Raw genomic sequence first — 15,316 nt, 5'->3', positions numbered from 1 at the left:
ATATACATGTATATTATATGTATGTGTACATACATACATATATAAGGTATTCTGGGGACAAAGAAGGCTCAAAGGCAGTAAACATTTTAATTTTTGGAATTAAGCTAATAGGAATTTAGCTTAGACAATAGTTGGGGATTAACATTTGGCAGACAAAATAGCAAGTGCAAAAGTGTAACTTCATGAAAAATGAAGATGGTCTTAGGAAATGGTAAAAATTGGCAGTGGTGAGAAATCTAGCTGGATTGCTCCTGTCCAAATGACATGAGATCTTCCATGTCATATGAAGAGACTTGGGCTTTAGTATCTAGGGTATTGGTTTTTTATTATTTTTTTTTATTTCTGACAGGCAGAGTGGACAGAGAGAGAGAGAGACACAGAGATAGGTCTTCCTTTTGCTGTTGGTTCACCCTCCAATGGCCGGCCGGTGCGCCATGGCCGGTGCGCCGCGCTGATCCGAAGCCAGGGGCCAGGTGCTTCTCCTGGTCTCCCATGGGGTGCAGGGCCCAAGGACTTGGGCCATCCTCTACTGCACTCCCTGGCCACAGCAGAGAGCTGGCCTGGAAGAGGGGCAACCGGGACAGAATCCGGTGCCCCGACCAGGACTAGAACCCGGTGTGCCAGCGCTGCAAGGCGGAGGATTAGCCTATTGAACCATGGCGCCAGCCGGGTATTCGTTTTCAAAAAACTATCCCACGGAAACAAAAGCAAGGTTATGAACAGAAGGCTCAAGAGTTACATAAATGCTTGCTTTGGCTTTCATTTTGAAAAATAGACACTTAAACTAAATACTACATAGCAAATTTTAACCACGTGGAGACCAGCAACCAAGTAATATGCACTAGTAGGCAAATTCATTTGTATTTACATCTTGCTTTCTCTCTAAGTGAGGAATATTCTGAGTTTGAAAGATGAACTGTTGGGGGCGGGGAGAAAAACAACAAACTATTAAGAATGATTTTGAATTTCTTTATTTCACCAGAACTTATTTTTCTTCATTTATAAAAACTATATATTTACAATCTGTAAGTAAATTCCAATAAAAACAAAGTTCATGTTTGTCAGTATTAGGCTCCTGTATGCTATGTACTTGAAAGCAGAGCAGTCATCCCTTCATATCCACAGGGGATTGGTTCCAGGACCCCTTGCATGTGCCAGAGTCACAAGATGTTCAAGTCCCTCATGTAAACATAGTAGGGAGATCAGTTTGGAGCTCTGACTAGAGCCTAAGTAAAAGGTGATAAGGGTTGGAAATGGGCATTGGGTGCATTCACCTCAACAGAAATCTAGACTGACTAGATTTTGGTGTGGGGGAGAAGAGTCAAGGCTGCTTCCTAGATTCCTGGCTGGAGCAATCAGGTTGATCTTGGTGAATGTGTTGACATAAGACCTAAGAGTGGACAAGTCTGATGCAGGTAGAAGTAGGGTGTGTTGAATTTCGTAAGCTAGAGACCCTTGTGGGATGACCAAAGGCAGTGCAATCATAATTAAAATGCATTTAATTTGAATAAATTCAACAATGTGGGCTGGGCCAAGAAATGAGAGTTGTGTAAGAACTCAAATACTGTCTTCCTAGAGAATTTCAAGGAAAATTGTGGACGAAATATGATTTTCCTGGTTTGTGTGCTGACTTTGAAATTTAACTGCCACCCTACTGTGACAGGTTTGTAGCAAGAGCATCCAGAGAGAAGTTGGGAAGGAAGCCCTGGCCACAGTTAGGGATGTGGGAGTCTCAGTGGTAGCTGAAGCATAGGAGTTGATGAACTGTGAAGAGAGAAAATGAATTTATTACAAGCCAAGGACAAAGCTCTGGAGGATGCTAGTATTTCCAGGACAGACAAAGAGGAGGGAGTGAGAAATGAAGAAGGGTCAGATAAGTTAAAGGAACCTGGAAATGCTAGGCTTGACAGAAGCCAAGGTCAGAGAGTGACCCAAATAAGACAGAGCGGGTACGACAGCCCAAGGAGACTGCAGGTTTTCTGTTGGGGTTTGGGTCACTTCTCCCTCTGTGGTGGTCAGCTCTCAGGCTGATGGCAGCCAGCAATCCTGAAACCCATCCCTACCACTCTGCTCCCGAGGATAAATCCCTTCCAGGCCGAGTCTGCCCATTTTCCCTGTCCAGTGCCTGTTGGTAGTTGCTTTGTTGGACATTTTCCAGTTTGTAGCTGTTGTCTGTGGCAGGAGCTTTCTCAGTCTCACCACTGTTATTTTTTAAAAGTTTCATTCTCATGCTACTGTGTGCAGTGGCTCACACTTATTGAAGGATTTTTGCTCCCCTTCTGAGTGTCTAATACTACCTTAAAGTGAAAGCACACTTTAAGTACTTTAATGCTTAGAGGTCTGTGGGCAGAGGACAGAGGAGGGATGCTCAATACTTTAAGTGGATTATTTTTGTTTTTCATTTACTTTTTCGGAGTATAATTCATAACCCATATAATGCAACCATTTAGTGTACAATTAAATGGTTTCTAATATCCTAGATCCACAAGTCAGTTTGAGAACATTTTCATCACCCCCAAATTAGCCTTATATCTGTTGGCTACCTTTTTTGTTTTCCCATCTCGTCCCCACCCTAAGCCATCCACTAATTTATTCCATATCTCTGCTATTTCCCTATTCTAGACATGCCATATGACTATGTCTGGTCTTTTGTGACTTTTTCACATAGCATAATGCTTTTAAAATATATTTAAGAAGTGGGGGGTGATGAGGGAGCAAGCAAGAGAGCACTCCTGTTTGCTGTTTCACTTCTCAAATGGCTGGAGCCAGGAACTCCATCCAGGTCAGGTCTCCCACATAGGTGGCTCAAACTCAACTACTTGATCCATCACTTGCTGCCTCCCAGGGTGAGTAAGCAGGAAACTGGAACTGGGAGTGGAGCTAGAACTTAGACTCTGATATCCTAACTGGTATCTTAACCACCAGGTCAAATTCTCTCCCTTTTAATGCTTTTTAAGGCTATCCAAGTTGTGGAATGTATTAACATTTCATTTCTTTTGATGGCTGAATAATACTGTATTTTGTGGGTATACTACAGTTTATTCATTCATCAATTGATGGACATTTGAGTTCTTTAAATTTTTTCCTTTAATTTTGAGATAATATTTATAATTCATATTACACTTAAAGGCTCAGTGCTCCATTAGAGTTCAAGAAATGAAAAATCCTTGGCTATTCATGCGTAACTCTTTGTATACACATTTGTATTTCTTTATATACTAAGAATGGAATTCTGTATGATTTATGAGATTAGGGAGCCTGCTACTTCGTGACCACTCCTAAGTGCTACTTTGTGTGTATAGAAGCGACCGTGGGCAAGTGGTTTCCCCACACAGCTTCAAAAGCATCACTTTTACTGATTTGATACAACCATATTGAAGTATTATCTGTCCAAGTAAACACTTCCTATTTGAAGATGTTTGCTGTCGTAATGAAAAACACGATGACTGTCTTTGTTTTAAAAACATCATTACATGTTAACTTTAAAAAATGTTCTGTTTGAGTTTACAACTCCATGCTCTTTCAAAGTTTTGTAGTTAATTCTGGGTACATGTGGGATGCTAATGAATGCTGGGATGCCAGTGTTGAGAGATAGCAGGAGCAGCAACTTCAAAAAGCAAAGAAAATGATGAGAGGATTATTGGTTAGGGAATGATAATAAGAGCCTTCTGTTAAAAAACAGAAGTAAGATGTGTCTCTGATTTTGTCTGTTTTGGCTTCTCTCATGTATGAAGCCAAGACAGTAAAATGACTTGAAAATGAGAGTTGGAGTTCTTGAATAATTGTTTTAGCAGAAGGTTATAAAAGACAGCAGTAGCAAATTGTTCCTCCCTCCCCCATCCCTACCACCTCACCCCCACAGTGGGGATACAAAGGCTTAGTAGATAGTCTGAATTGTCCATGTGATTCCAAAGATTTGAACTCTAAAAGAGTTCAAATAAGAATTCAGGTTTTTGAAGGAAATTAAGAGGGAAACTTAGAGTCAGAGTTACAATATTATCTCTGTATTTTTATTTTAGTCTAATACTGATGGGTCATATGACAGATAAGAAACCTACAACTTGGTGCTAGAAGGTCTGGTTTTAGGTCTTCCTCTGTCAATTACTGGATGTGTGACTTTAGGTAAGATACATCACCTTGCCTGTGAGATGGGAAATTTTTTTTATTTGACAGAATTGTTACAAAAGGCACATGAGAATGTTTCTACAAGTGCTTTTGTGAATGCTAAAGTTCATTATGAAGGTAAAAAGTGTCTTTATTTGCATAGGAAGAATTATCAGATAATTTAACAGTTTTTTATACTCAAATACGCATTGACTAAAAACGTCTCATTTTAAGTGTAATCCACAAGAACTAAAACCTCTGTACTATGATTGTCATAGTAACTTCATGATCCATAACCATGTAACTCCAGGACCGTGCCATTGCCACAGTACATTCTAATTGCCCATTAAGTAGCTAGGGAGGAATATAGTTGACCAGTGGATGGATCTGCAAGGTGGTGATAAGTTTCACATGACTTTGATGCTTAGGCTAATTCATTCTCTTAAGAATGAAGTCTGCAGCAGTGTGTGCTGCCGTCACCTGACTGTAAGGGCCAGCTTACGTCATGGACTACTTTGCCAGAGACTGAATTGGCCCCTGACTTAACAATAGATGCGTAATCATGTGGCACACAACCACATAGATCAACATATAATACGTATTATGTAACACTTAAAGTAAAATCTTTATATGGTGTTGAGAAACACCTAAAAAGAATAAAAGTATAGGTCTAAGTTCTTTCAAGAAACATTTATTGAGTGCATGGTATGGGCAGTGGTGTGTGCTGTAGGCTCAGGGTTTGGCACTGAGTAGAGCCCATCCTAGGGACTCTACAGTTCAGTGAGGGAGGAAAACATGGAAGGATGGCCACACTGCTGTGTGGGAAGACACGAAGTGCTCAGAGCTCGTGCCAGGGACTGGCCCTGGCCTCAGTGAGGTAAACTTCCCTGAGGGAATGGTACTGTAACACGGAAACCCATAGTGAGGATGTTGGAGTCAAGGAGTAATGGTGATCTTGTTAGTTATCTACTTTATGGAGATGTGAGGTATGGCTGGTATGCAAAAAGTTGTACATATTTAATGTTCAGTAACTGGATGAATTTGGAGATATGTACTCAACTGTGAAAACTTCACCATAATCTATGACAAAACAAAAATGCAGTGCATCTTATTCAGAATTTTCTTCCCATCTCTATTGATGTCTTTTAGTTGGCGATAAGGACGTTTAAGATCTATCCTTTCAGCAAACTGCCAAACAATATTGTTGACTACAGACACTAGGCTGTTTGTAGACCTCTAGGACTTACTAATCTTGTATAATGGAAACTTTGTACTTTTTGGCCAATGTCAGACCTTCCTGTTCCATCCTGTCTTCTGAGTCTGGCAGTTACTATCCTGGTCTCTGCATTAATTAGATTATTTTAGATTCCTTATATATGTAGGAACATGGCAAACTTTTCCTTCCATGGTGGCTGATTTAATTTAGAATCTCCAGTTTGATCCATGTTGTCACAAATGACAGTATTTCCTTTTTAATACTGAATATTTTGTTTTATATGTATACCACATTTTCTTAATGCACTAGTCCAGTGATGGATGCTTATGCACCTTCTGTGCCTTGGCTATTGTGAATAATGTGGCAATGAATATGACAGTGAAGATATGAGATTCTGATATGAATTGATTTGGATATATCACCAGAAATGGGATTGCTACATCGTGTAGTGGTTCTATTTTTAATTTTTTGAGGAAACTCTATCCTATTTTCCATAGTAACTGCACCAATTTATATTCCTACTGACGCTTTACAAGGATTTTTTTCTCCATATTCTCACCAACTCTTATTTTTCTTGAATTCCATTCTAACAGGTAAGAAGTCCTACCTTTGAATTGCATTTCCCTGATGATGATGAGTACATTTTCATAGACCTGTTGGCCATTTTTATGTCTCTGGCAACATTTTATTTTTATCCTTCACCTATTTTAAAAAATGGGTCATTTGTTACTTTTGAATTGCAGGATTTCCTTATATATTTGGTCCTCCCCCACCCATTTTTCAGATAATTGACTTTCACATTTTTTCCTGTTCTGTAGTTTGCCTTTTTAGTTTTATTGTTTCCTTTGCTGTGTGAATTGAATATTTTTTTTGTTTAATGTAACTCACTTGTCTACTTTTGTCATTGTTGCTTGTGGTTTTGTTGTAACATTCAAGAAATCATTGCCATAGCTTGAAAAGAATAAGACTTAGTAATAAACTTTACTGAAAAATTGAAAGATTTATACACTAAAAACATTAAAACTGATGAAAGGAATTAAAGAAGACAAATGGAAAAATTTTATGTTCATCAACTGGGGAAAAATAATGTTAAAGCATCCCTACTACACAAAGGGATCTTTGCAATCCCCAACCAAATCCCAATGTCATTGTTCACAGAAACAGAAAAAAAAATAAAACCCCTGAAATTCATATGCAACCCCTATAAGACCCTGAATATCCTAACCAATTTGAGGAAAATAAAACTAGAGGCATCACCCTTCCTGATTTCAAAATATATTATAAAGCTGTAGTAATCAAAGCATAGCCCTGGCTTAAACTGAAATATAAGCCAATGGAACCAGATTATAAAGCCCAGAAATGCCACATGTATTTGCGTCTATGAGGGCACTTGAAAAAATTCATGGAAGATGGAAGTAAAGCAGGTTTACTTGGGTGCAGAAATTAAGCCCATGTATAGGAATTAAATGAACTTCTTTGGATACTTATTTCTATGTATATTTAAAACTAAAACATTGATACAAGAAATTAAAGCAGACACAAATAGAAATTTTGTGTTTATCTAATGGAAAAAAAAATTCAACATTTGGTTGAAATGTTCTACCCAAAGAATTTTATGCCTGGAATTTCATTTCATTTTAAATGAGGGTGCCAAGAATATACAATGGGGAAAGGATAGTTTTTGCAACAAATAGTATCAGAGAAACTGGATTTTGACATGTGGAAAATTGAAATTGGACCCTTACATTATATATAAAATCAAAATATATACATCATATATCATATCAAAATAAGATTTTCTCTTGATCTTGGAAATCATTGCTTGGTTGGGAAATTTTTTTTTTAAAGATTTATTTGAAAGGTAGAGAGGTAGAGAGAGAAGTCTTCCATATACTGGTTCACTCCACAAATGGCTGCAATGGTCAGAGCCAGGAGCTTCTTCGTTTCCCATATGGATGCAGGGCCCAAGAACTTGGGTCATCCTCTGCTATGTCCCAGGCAAGTTAGCAGAGCGCTGGATTGGAAATGGAGCAGCAAGGACACAAAGCAGTGCCCATATGGGATGCTCCCGCTGCAGGCTGGGGCTTTGACCCACTGTGCCACAGTGCTGGCCCCTTGGTTTGGACTTGTAAAAGGTAGTTTTAGTAGCTGTATGGAGACAGGATTGAAGTGAGTTGAGCCTGTGGCAGGGAGTCCTATAAACATATGGAATATGGTCTGAATTGACTTTTTTCGAACTATTGTTCATCCCAATTATAATTTCACCAAAGTTATTGTCAAAGAACTTGTTAGAAGGATCCCAACTTTTTCTCAGGCTATTTAAGACTTGGTTTCAAAGCCTCTTCCCTCCGTCTATTAGGAGGAATGACCTAAGGTTACCTCTTTGACTTTCTTAAAATGAAAAATCTATGCATGACTTAATTTTCTATCATGAGATGAAGAAATATTATAGTGGCACAGTTTAGAAAATATAAGTAGTCAATTTTTCTTGAGACATTCCTCATAAATGACTTTGCTCCTCAAAAATGCTGGATGAGCGCGAGTTCATTGCACTTCAATACAGTTTTTCTCTTAGCAAATTTCTTTTCAGCTTGTGGCTTTTGTAAGAATTTTTAAAAGGATCATAATTTCATAACTTGCATTGTTGTGTTTTTTGAGTATCACTTTAAATGGAGAAATCTTCCAGGTCCTTATGTCCTCCAACCAATATTGAAGAATCTTTATGATCTTTTGTGACGTGTCTGTATGTTATTGCTTGGAATTGTGAAATTCTATTAATAACTGAGATCTTCTGAGACAGATTCATCAACATTAGACTTTTTCTTTAACTTCTCAAGCTTGAGATTGTATGACGGATACAGGGCTTTTTGAAATGGTATCTAAAACATTGTTCTCCAACCGTGACCCATGGACTGACAGCATTAACATCACCTTTAGTTTGTGTGAAATGCAGAATCCAGCATTTGTTGTGGCACAACAGGCTAAGCCATGGCTTTAGATGCTGGTATCCCATATCAGAGTGCTGGTTTGAGTCTTTGATGCTCCACTTTCCATCCAGCTCCCTGCTAATGTGCCTGGGAAGGCAGCAGAAGATGGCTCAAATACTTGGGCCTCTGCTGTCTGTGTGGGAGACCCAGAGGGAGTTCAGTTTCCTGGCTCAGCCCTGGCTTTTGTGGCCATTAGGGGAGTGAGATGGGGTTTTTCGTGTCTTTCTCTTTGCTGTATAGAAAATGTTCTGCTTCTATTACTTTATTCTTTGCCGTAAATACTTAGCTGAAATTTAGAAAACCAGTAGTCATTTTTTTTTCTGCCAGGCAGAGTTAGACAGTGAGAGAGAGAGAGTTAGACAATGAGAGAGAGGTCTTCCTTTCCATTGGTTCACTCCCCTAATGGCCACTACGGCCGGTGCTGCACCGATCCGTAGCCTGGAGCTGGGTACTTCCTCCTGGCCCATGTGGGTGCAGGGACCCAAGAACTTGGGCCATCCTCTGTTGCCCTCCCGGGCCACAGCAGAGAGCTGGACTGGCAGAGGAGCAACCGGGAATAGTACCTGGCGCCCCAACTGGGACTAGAACTTGGGGTGCCGGCGCTGCAGGAAGAGGATTAGCCAAGTGAGCTGTGGTGCCAGCCAAAAACCAGTAGTCATCTTTTAAGACTCACTTGAAGACCAATAAGGAAACTCTGCCCTGAGAATTCTTGACTTTCTCAAATGGATTAACGATTACTTCTCTACTTTTTGCCACCAGATTACCACATCCCATGCATAGCATTCTCAAAGCACTTGTACCATGGCTTGTATTCTTTAGTTGAGGGAGGCAGATACTTAATCTACGAGCATCTTCATAGGAAGACATTCTTTTTCAATTTTGTGTTCTCACTGGGGAGTATGTATGAAGTTACTGGCACAAAGTGCAAAATAAATGTATTGCACATGGCTAAAGATACAAAGACAAGGAGTTTAAAATTGTGTAATAGGAAGATAAATTCTGCAAGTATACACCAGTTTACTGTTTTAAACTTGTTCACTTTGTCTAGAGTGAGCAATGTATGTATGGGGGACATGTGTGGTACATCTATCTATTGTGTCCAAGCTCAATTTTTAGGTAAGTTAATTAACTCTTGAACTCCAGTGTCATTCTCTCCAAAACCCTGCAGAAGGGGTTCATTATATTACTGATTTCATAGCATTGTTGGACGGTTAACCCGGCTGAAGCCTCTAGTGAGGGTACTTAGCCAGGTGCCTGTATTGATTTCCCATTGCTGCTATCACTAATTACCCCAAAACTTGTTAGCTTAAACCAACACAGATTTGTTACCTTAGTTATGAAGGTTGCAAGATCCAAACAGTTCTCTCGCCTAAGTTAGGGAGCCCCTTAGCTCTAGGGACTATGTGTTCCATTGCCTTTTCTAGCTTCTAGAAGCTTCCAGCCTTCCTTGGCTTGTGGTGATCTGCCACCTTAACAAGAAATGTCTCATTGAGTCTTTCTCATTTGTGATTTATGCAATGTACTCTTCCTTGCTTACCACTGTAAGCCTTTTTGATCCTAATGGGCTCAGCTGAATAACACCCTCCCAGCCAAGACCAGGTCCATAACTTAATCACAGCTGCAGCATCTTTTTTTATGCCATGTGAGCTATGTAAAATAGCCACTTCCTAATGTACAAAATGTGTTGTCTGTAAGGGAGGGGATGTTACTCTGCTCACCTCCATGCCCCGTCTGTTCATAAGAGACCAGTGGAGTTTGGTGGTATTACTAGCATTGGACTATTTCTTAAACACTTAAAAGTGAATCAGTCCTGTAACAAAACCAAGTTGAGCCTCACAACCTTGATAAAACGTGGTGTTCTGTTAATAACCTAGTACTAGACAGCTACAGTTCTTATTCTGAAAGTGGGTTAAGTGATTCACTTTTGAAAATTGGCCATTCTGTGAGGTTGGGATGCTCGTATAGTAAAAGGAAATTGGTGTTTATTTAAAAGTACTTTCGTAGCCCTAATAAAAAGACTCTTACTAGTGTTACTATAATTGTATAGAAGTGACTAACAGTTGTCGAGAACATAGCATGTGCTCAAAGCTGTTTAGATCTGTATTGTCTAATTGGATCCCCACAGCCAGCCCCAGGAGGGAGAAACTTTTATTTTCCTTATTTTATGGCAGTTGAGAGTTTGCCTGAAGTTTTAGGACTAGAAAGTGATAGAAATGGAATTTAAAGCCAGGTGGTGAGACTGTAGCACTTGTACCTGTTACCACAGCACAATAAAAACAGGAATGTAGACCATGATGCTGTGACATTACCATAATCTGGGTTAATAGCTCTAAGCGTTTTTATAGTTGAATACAGTGTAAGTTGAGAATATTTGAGTTCTAATTTTTGTGCTTTTTATTTTTTAAAGATTTATTTCCTTTTTTAAAAGACTTATTTATTTGAAAGTCAGAGTTACACAGAGAAGAGCGGCAGAAAGTCTTCCATCCAATGGTTCACTCCCCAGATGGCTGCAACGGCCGGAGCTGTGCCGATCCGGAGCTAGGAGCCAGGAGCCTCCTTTGGCTCTCCCATGCAGGTGCAGAAGGACTTGGGCCCTCTTCCACTGCTTTCCCAGGCCATAGCAGAGAGCTGGAGCGGAAGAGGAGCAGCTGGGACTAGAACCGGCGCCCATATGGGATGCTGGCACTTCAGGCCAGGGCGTTAACCCACTGCGCCACAGCGCCAGCCCCTGAAGAATTATTTATTTACTTGAAAGTCAGAGTTACACAAAGAGAAGGAGAGGCAGAGATAGAGGTCTTCCATCTTGCTGGTTCACTCCCCAATTAGCCACAACGTCTAGAGCTGTGCCAATCCGCAGCCAGGAGCCAGGAACTTCCTCCAGGTCTCCCATCCTGGTGCAGGGGCCCAAGGACTTGGGTCATTTTCTACTGCTTTCCCAGGCAATAGCAGAGAGCTGGATCAGAAGTGGAGCAGCCAGGACTTGAACCGGCACCCGTATGGGATGCCAGCACTGAAGGTGGCGGCTTTACCCATTATGCCACAGAGTTGGCCCCAAATTTTTGTGCTTTTTAAAAAAAATGAGTAGTAAATCACCAGCTATGGTGGGAGATGGTCAGTTTCCCGAGATGCTTGAAGACAAACTTCTCAGTGATTGTTTTCCTTGTCCCCTCACTCCCTCATTCAAAAAGTATAGTTTAGGAACATTAGCTACAGCAGCTATCATGTTATCTTCCTTCTTATTTTGCCACAGTGCATTGACAGAGTTTAAGAGCAAGGAAGCTGCTTTATTTCTTTTAAAGCATGTTTGACAGGCAGAGATGGAAGGAGAGGCAGGGAGACAGAGGCAACTTCGATCTACTACTTTATTTGCCAAATGCCCAGGAGCTGAGAACTTGATCCAGGTCTCCCATGTGGGTGGCAGGAATCAAACTACTTAAGCCATCACCTTCTGCTTCCCAGAGTCTGTGTTAGCAGGGAGTTAGAGTTGGGAGAAGAGCTGCGATTTGAACTTGGATGCTCTGATACGGGATGCAGGTGTCTATAATGGTGAGGCCAAATGCCCATTCTGGAAACTGTCTTAAAAAGTTGCCGGCGCCGCGGCTCACTAGGCTAATCCTCTGCCTTGGGGCGCCGGCACACCGGATTCTAGTCCCGGTCGGGGCGCTGGTTCTATCCCGGTTGCCCCTCTTCCAGGCCAGCTCTCTGCTGTGGCCAGGGAGTGCAGTGGAGGATGGCCCAAGTCCTTGGGCCCTGCACCCCATGGGAGACCAGGATAAGTACCTGGCTCCTGCCATCGGATCAGCGCGGTGCGCCGGCCGCAGCGCACCAGCCACGGCGGCCATTGGAGGGTGAACCTACGGCAAAGGAAGACCTTCCTCTCTGTCTCTCTCTTTTTCTCTCTCACTGTCCACTCTGCCTGTCAAAAAAAAAAATAAATTAAAAAAAAAAAGTTGTGGTCCAAGTTGGTTTCCTAAAGTCAATTTTCCAAAGGATTTCTTAGGGTAAGCAGATGTTATTAACATTTGCACCCCTGTGGTTAGGTTAAAAAGATAGGAAGAGTGGAGAACAATTTACTGTCAAGAGCCATTTTGATATTTATGGCATCACTTGTGGGCCATGCAAAACTATCAACTGAAAAATTAGCCTGTTATAGATTGATGGACTTTCAAGTGCTGCCTGCAGTTGTCTTGGCAGGACCAGACCAAGTGATTGTGCTGCCCCTACATTGCCCATGGGCTGGATGTTCCCAACTCTGAATAGAGTTTTCTTAATAGAGCTAACTACAAAAAAAATGTCGATTACAACTGTTCAAATATTATGAAAAGGAACTCATTTTGAGAGTTACTTAAGGATAAAGTGAGGAATTGACTTTTGCTAAAAACATGTTGACAGAATCAGATGCTGACTTGGGTTTAGCATAAGTAAATCAACTTGATGTACCTTTTGTATTCATCACAGACGTGTTAGTGGCAATGTTGCATTATGTGGAACATTTTTATGCCAAAGTAAGCAAAAAGGAGAGCAACTAACAAATAGATGAACGCAAAGTGATACGTGATTTGTTAGTAAATTTTTCTGTACGGATTTCATTTCATGTAGTCATCAAACCTATCATGTTAATTTTGATCTAGAAGTTTGCAAATTAAAAACAAATGAAGTCCTTCACTGAATGTACTGCATTTAATACCTACTCATAATTGCACACTTTGGAGACTATTACCTGCACTGCATGGTCATGGCTTAGCTCACTTCATGGCTTTATTTAGAATCCTTTGGCAGATGAAACTGTTGACCTCCATTAGTTAGAAAACAGCTGCTTTTCTATTTTGATTTGTAGTTAATGTTTTCCAAGTGTCAAGCACATGTAGAGAAACTTTTTCCATAGACTAATATTAAACATCTTATTTATATTTCTTTTATTTTTAATGGTCCATGGGACTATTTAGAAAAGTGAGAGCCAATTAGAGAGTTCACTGGAAATCTTTTTAGAAGTCTCCCCTGGGTATTTCTATGTATCAATATCACTTTCATTTATTTTCATGGTATGCTCAACTACAATGCTATATTCTGGAAACACAGTCGGCTGTCTATTTTGGCTGAGTTAAAAATGTGATCTCAGTTTCCAAAAGTTTCTGCCTTAAGACAAAGATAGATGATTCTCAGTAATCTTAGCTTTGGCTCTTTATTTTGTCACTTTGAGAAACTGACCAGTTGATAATCTCAGTTTAACGATAATTCTTGTTTCACATAGTTATACTCTATATAGCTTCCGGTCACAGATGAAAATGTGGTGGTTCTTTGAATTTGTGCTGTCATGAGGGTTTTACTTTTTGGTATCTGATATGAGTCTTGGTAAATATATTACCCCTATCATTTTTACTTATGTTATGGATACTTTACTGACATTGAGCGCTAACTATGGGGAAACATAAGGCTGAAGCCAAGTGGGCACCATTGTCTTTCGGTGGCGGATGTAGTAGAGAGCGAAGGTGGAGTACACATCCTGCCTAGTGCACCGTGACAGGTGAAACTAAAAAACTCGAAAACTAGAAGGAAACACTGAGATTCACCACCTGTTATTTATGGGGAGTTCCAGGAGAGGTAGAAGAGCCCTAAGTTCTTTGGATACTAAGAAACTTAGATGACAGGCTCAGTTTCTAAACCTCAAACTTGTAAGTGTGAGTTTCCTCGCTGGGCTGTGTGATTTGTGGTAGAGAAGTCCATTTGGTTATCTCGGTAAAGGAAGAAGTTGTGGCTTTCGTCATCCTTTTCTCTGTGTTGTTCTGGATGCGATGACCCGTAAGAAAGTAGCTCTAGTTTTCTTAATGTGCTCTAAAAAAAAAAAAAAAAAAAAGACTTCTAGTGATATTTTAAAATCTTTATTTCTTTTTTTGGTTTAGGAACATTAAAAAAGGCCTATTTTAAGTCAAATGGGAGTGAACCCGTGGTCACTGACGGTGAAGTCCGAGTGCCTGATATTATTCTTACAAACGCAACTTATAACCAGAGCGTGTTGGCGTCTACTGCACCTCCCAAGCCACACACTGCAGCCTGGACTGCGGAAGTTGCTGTCTCAGAGACCCAAAGTCACAGGAGTACAAGTAAGTCTGAAGGTGCCAAATACAGGTGGCCTTTAGTGTCTGTGGGACACACAGGTGGTTACATGTGTAACTGATGCAGGGACTTCACAATCTTATTGATTATACTGGCAGAATTTACCTTCTAAGCCTAGTTGAGTGCCCTATTCTTGAGCACAAAATGCCATTAGCTCAGCTGTCCAGGTAGGGACTGAGGGAAAAACAAAGCTGTCAAGGTTATTCAACATTTCTGAGAAGCGGACACTTGCTGCCGCTTGGCTCCATGTGGTAGAATTGATTTTTGTAGTGGTTTGCCTGTGAGTGTTCATACTTATTTGTTGGCTTGCTAGAGGGAGCTCTAAGAGGATGACAAGTGATTGACCAGGAGCTACAGCCCCCTTGTGCTTTTGAGACACTGTGTGTTCTTGTCCTGCTTCAATCTTTTCCCTCACTTATTGGCAATGAAATAAATTGTATATGCTGGTAACTGACAAATAATCTCACTTTGAGGGAAAAGGGCATGTGTGAAAGCATTCTGCATAAGGGGAGGGGGTAGTTCCAGAGAAGGAGCTGAGGTGGCTGGGGGAGATCGGACAGAAGACAGAAGCCAATGAGCTGGTGGCAGGCTCTGGAATGTGACCCCCCCCCCCCCCCCCCGCCCCAGGACTCGCCTGATACCTCTTGGATTTCCAGTAAAGTTACTAAATGTCCAGAATGTTTGGTGGGAGAGGGTTTGGGTACGACATGATGAGGAGTTTCAGTTCTAATCTAACCAGTGCCAACAGAAATGAACCAGAGCACAGTCACGCAAAGGACTTTGTCCACAGTTGTCTGGCCTATCATTTCCTACTTCCTAAAATGATTATGTGATTGGGATTCATTTCATACAAATCCTATCTATCCGTATCCATGATCATTTTCTTATTTCTCTG

General features: G+C 40.7%; 1 protein-coding gene across 6 annotated transcripts in view; it reads left to right on the top strand.

Annotated features, from left to right (window-relative positions):
* CORIN (corin, serine peptidase) overlaps window positions 1-15,316 on the top strand; it is a 322,793-nt gene that overhangs the window by 30,753 nt on the left and 276,724 nt on the right. For all 6 annotated transcript variants that reach the window (XM_008248589.4, XM_070068193.1, XM_008248573.4 and 3 more), the window contains one exon: window positions 14,208-14,408. In XM_008248589.4, coding sequence (XP_008246811.2) covers window positions 14,208-14,408 — 201 coding nt within the window. The remainder of the gene's footprint in view (window positions 1-14,207; window positions 14,409-15,316) is intronic.

The sequence above is a fragment of the Oryctolagus cuniculus genome, chromosome 2 (assembly GCF_964237555.1).
Source record: "Oryctolagus cuniculus chromosome 2, mOryCun1.1, whole genome shotgun sequence".
Taxonomy (NCBI): domain Eukaryota; kingdom Metazoa; phylum Chordata; class Mammalia; order Lagomorpha; family Leporidae; genus Oryctolagus; species Oryctolagus cuniculus.
This window is presented reverse-complemented; position numbering and strand designations above follow the sequence as displayed.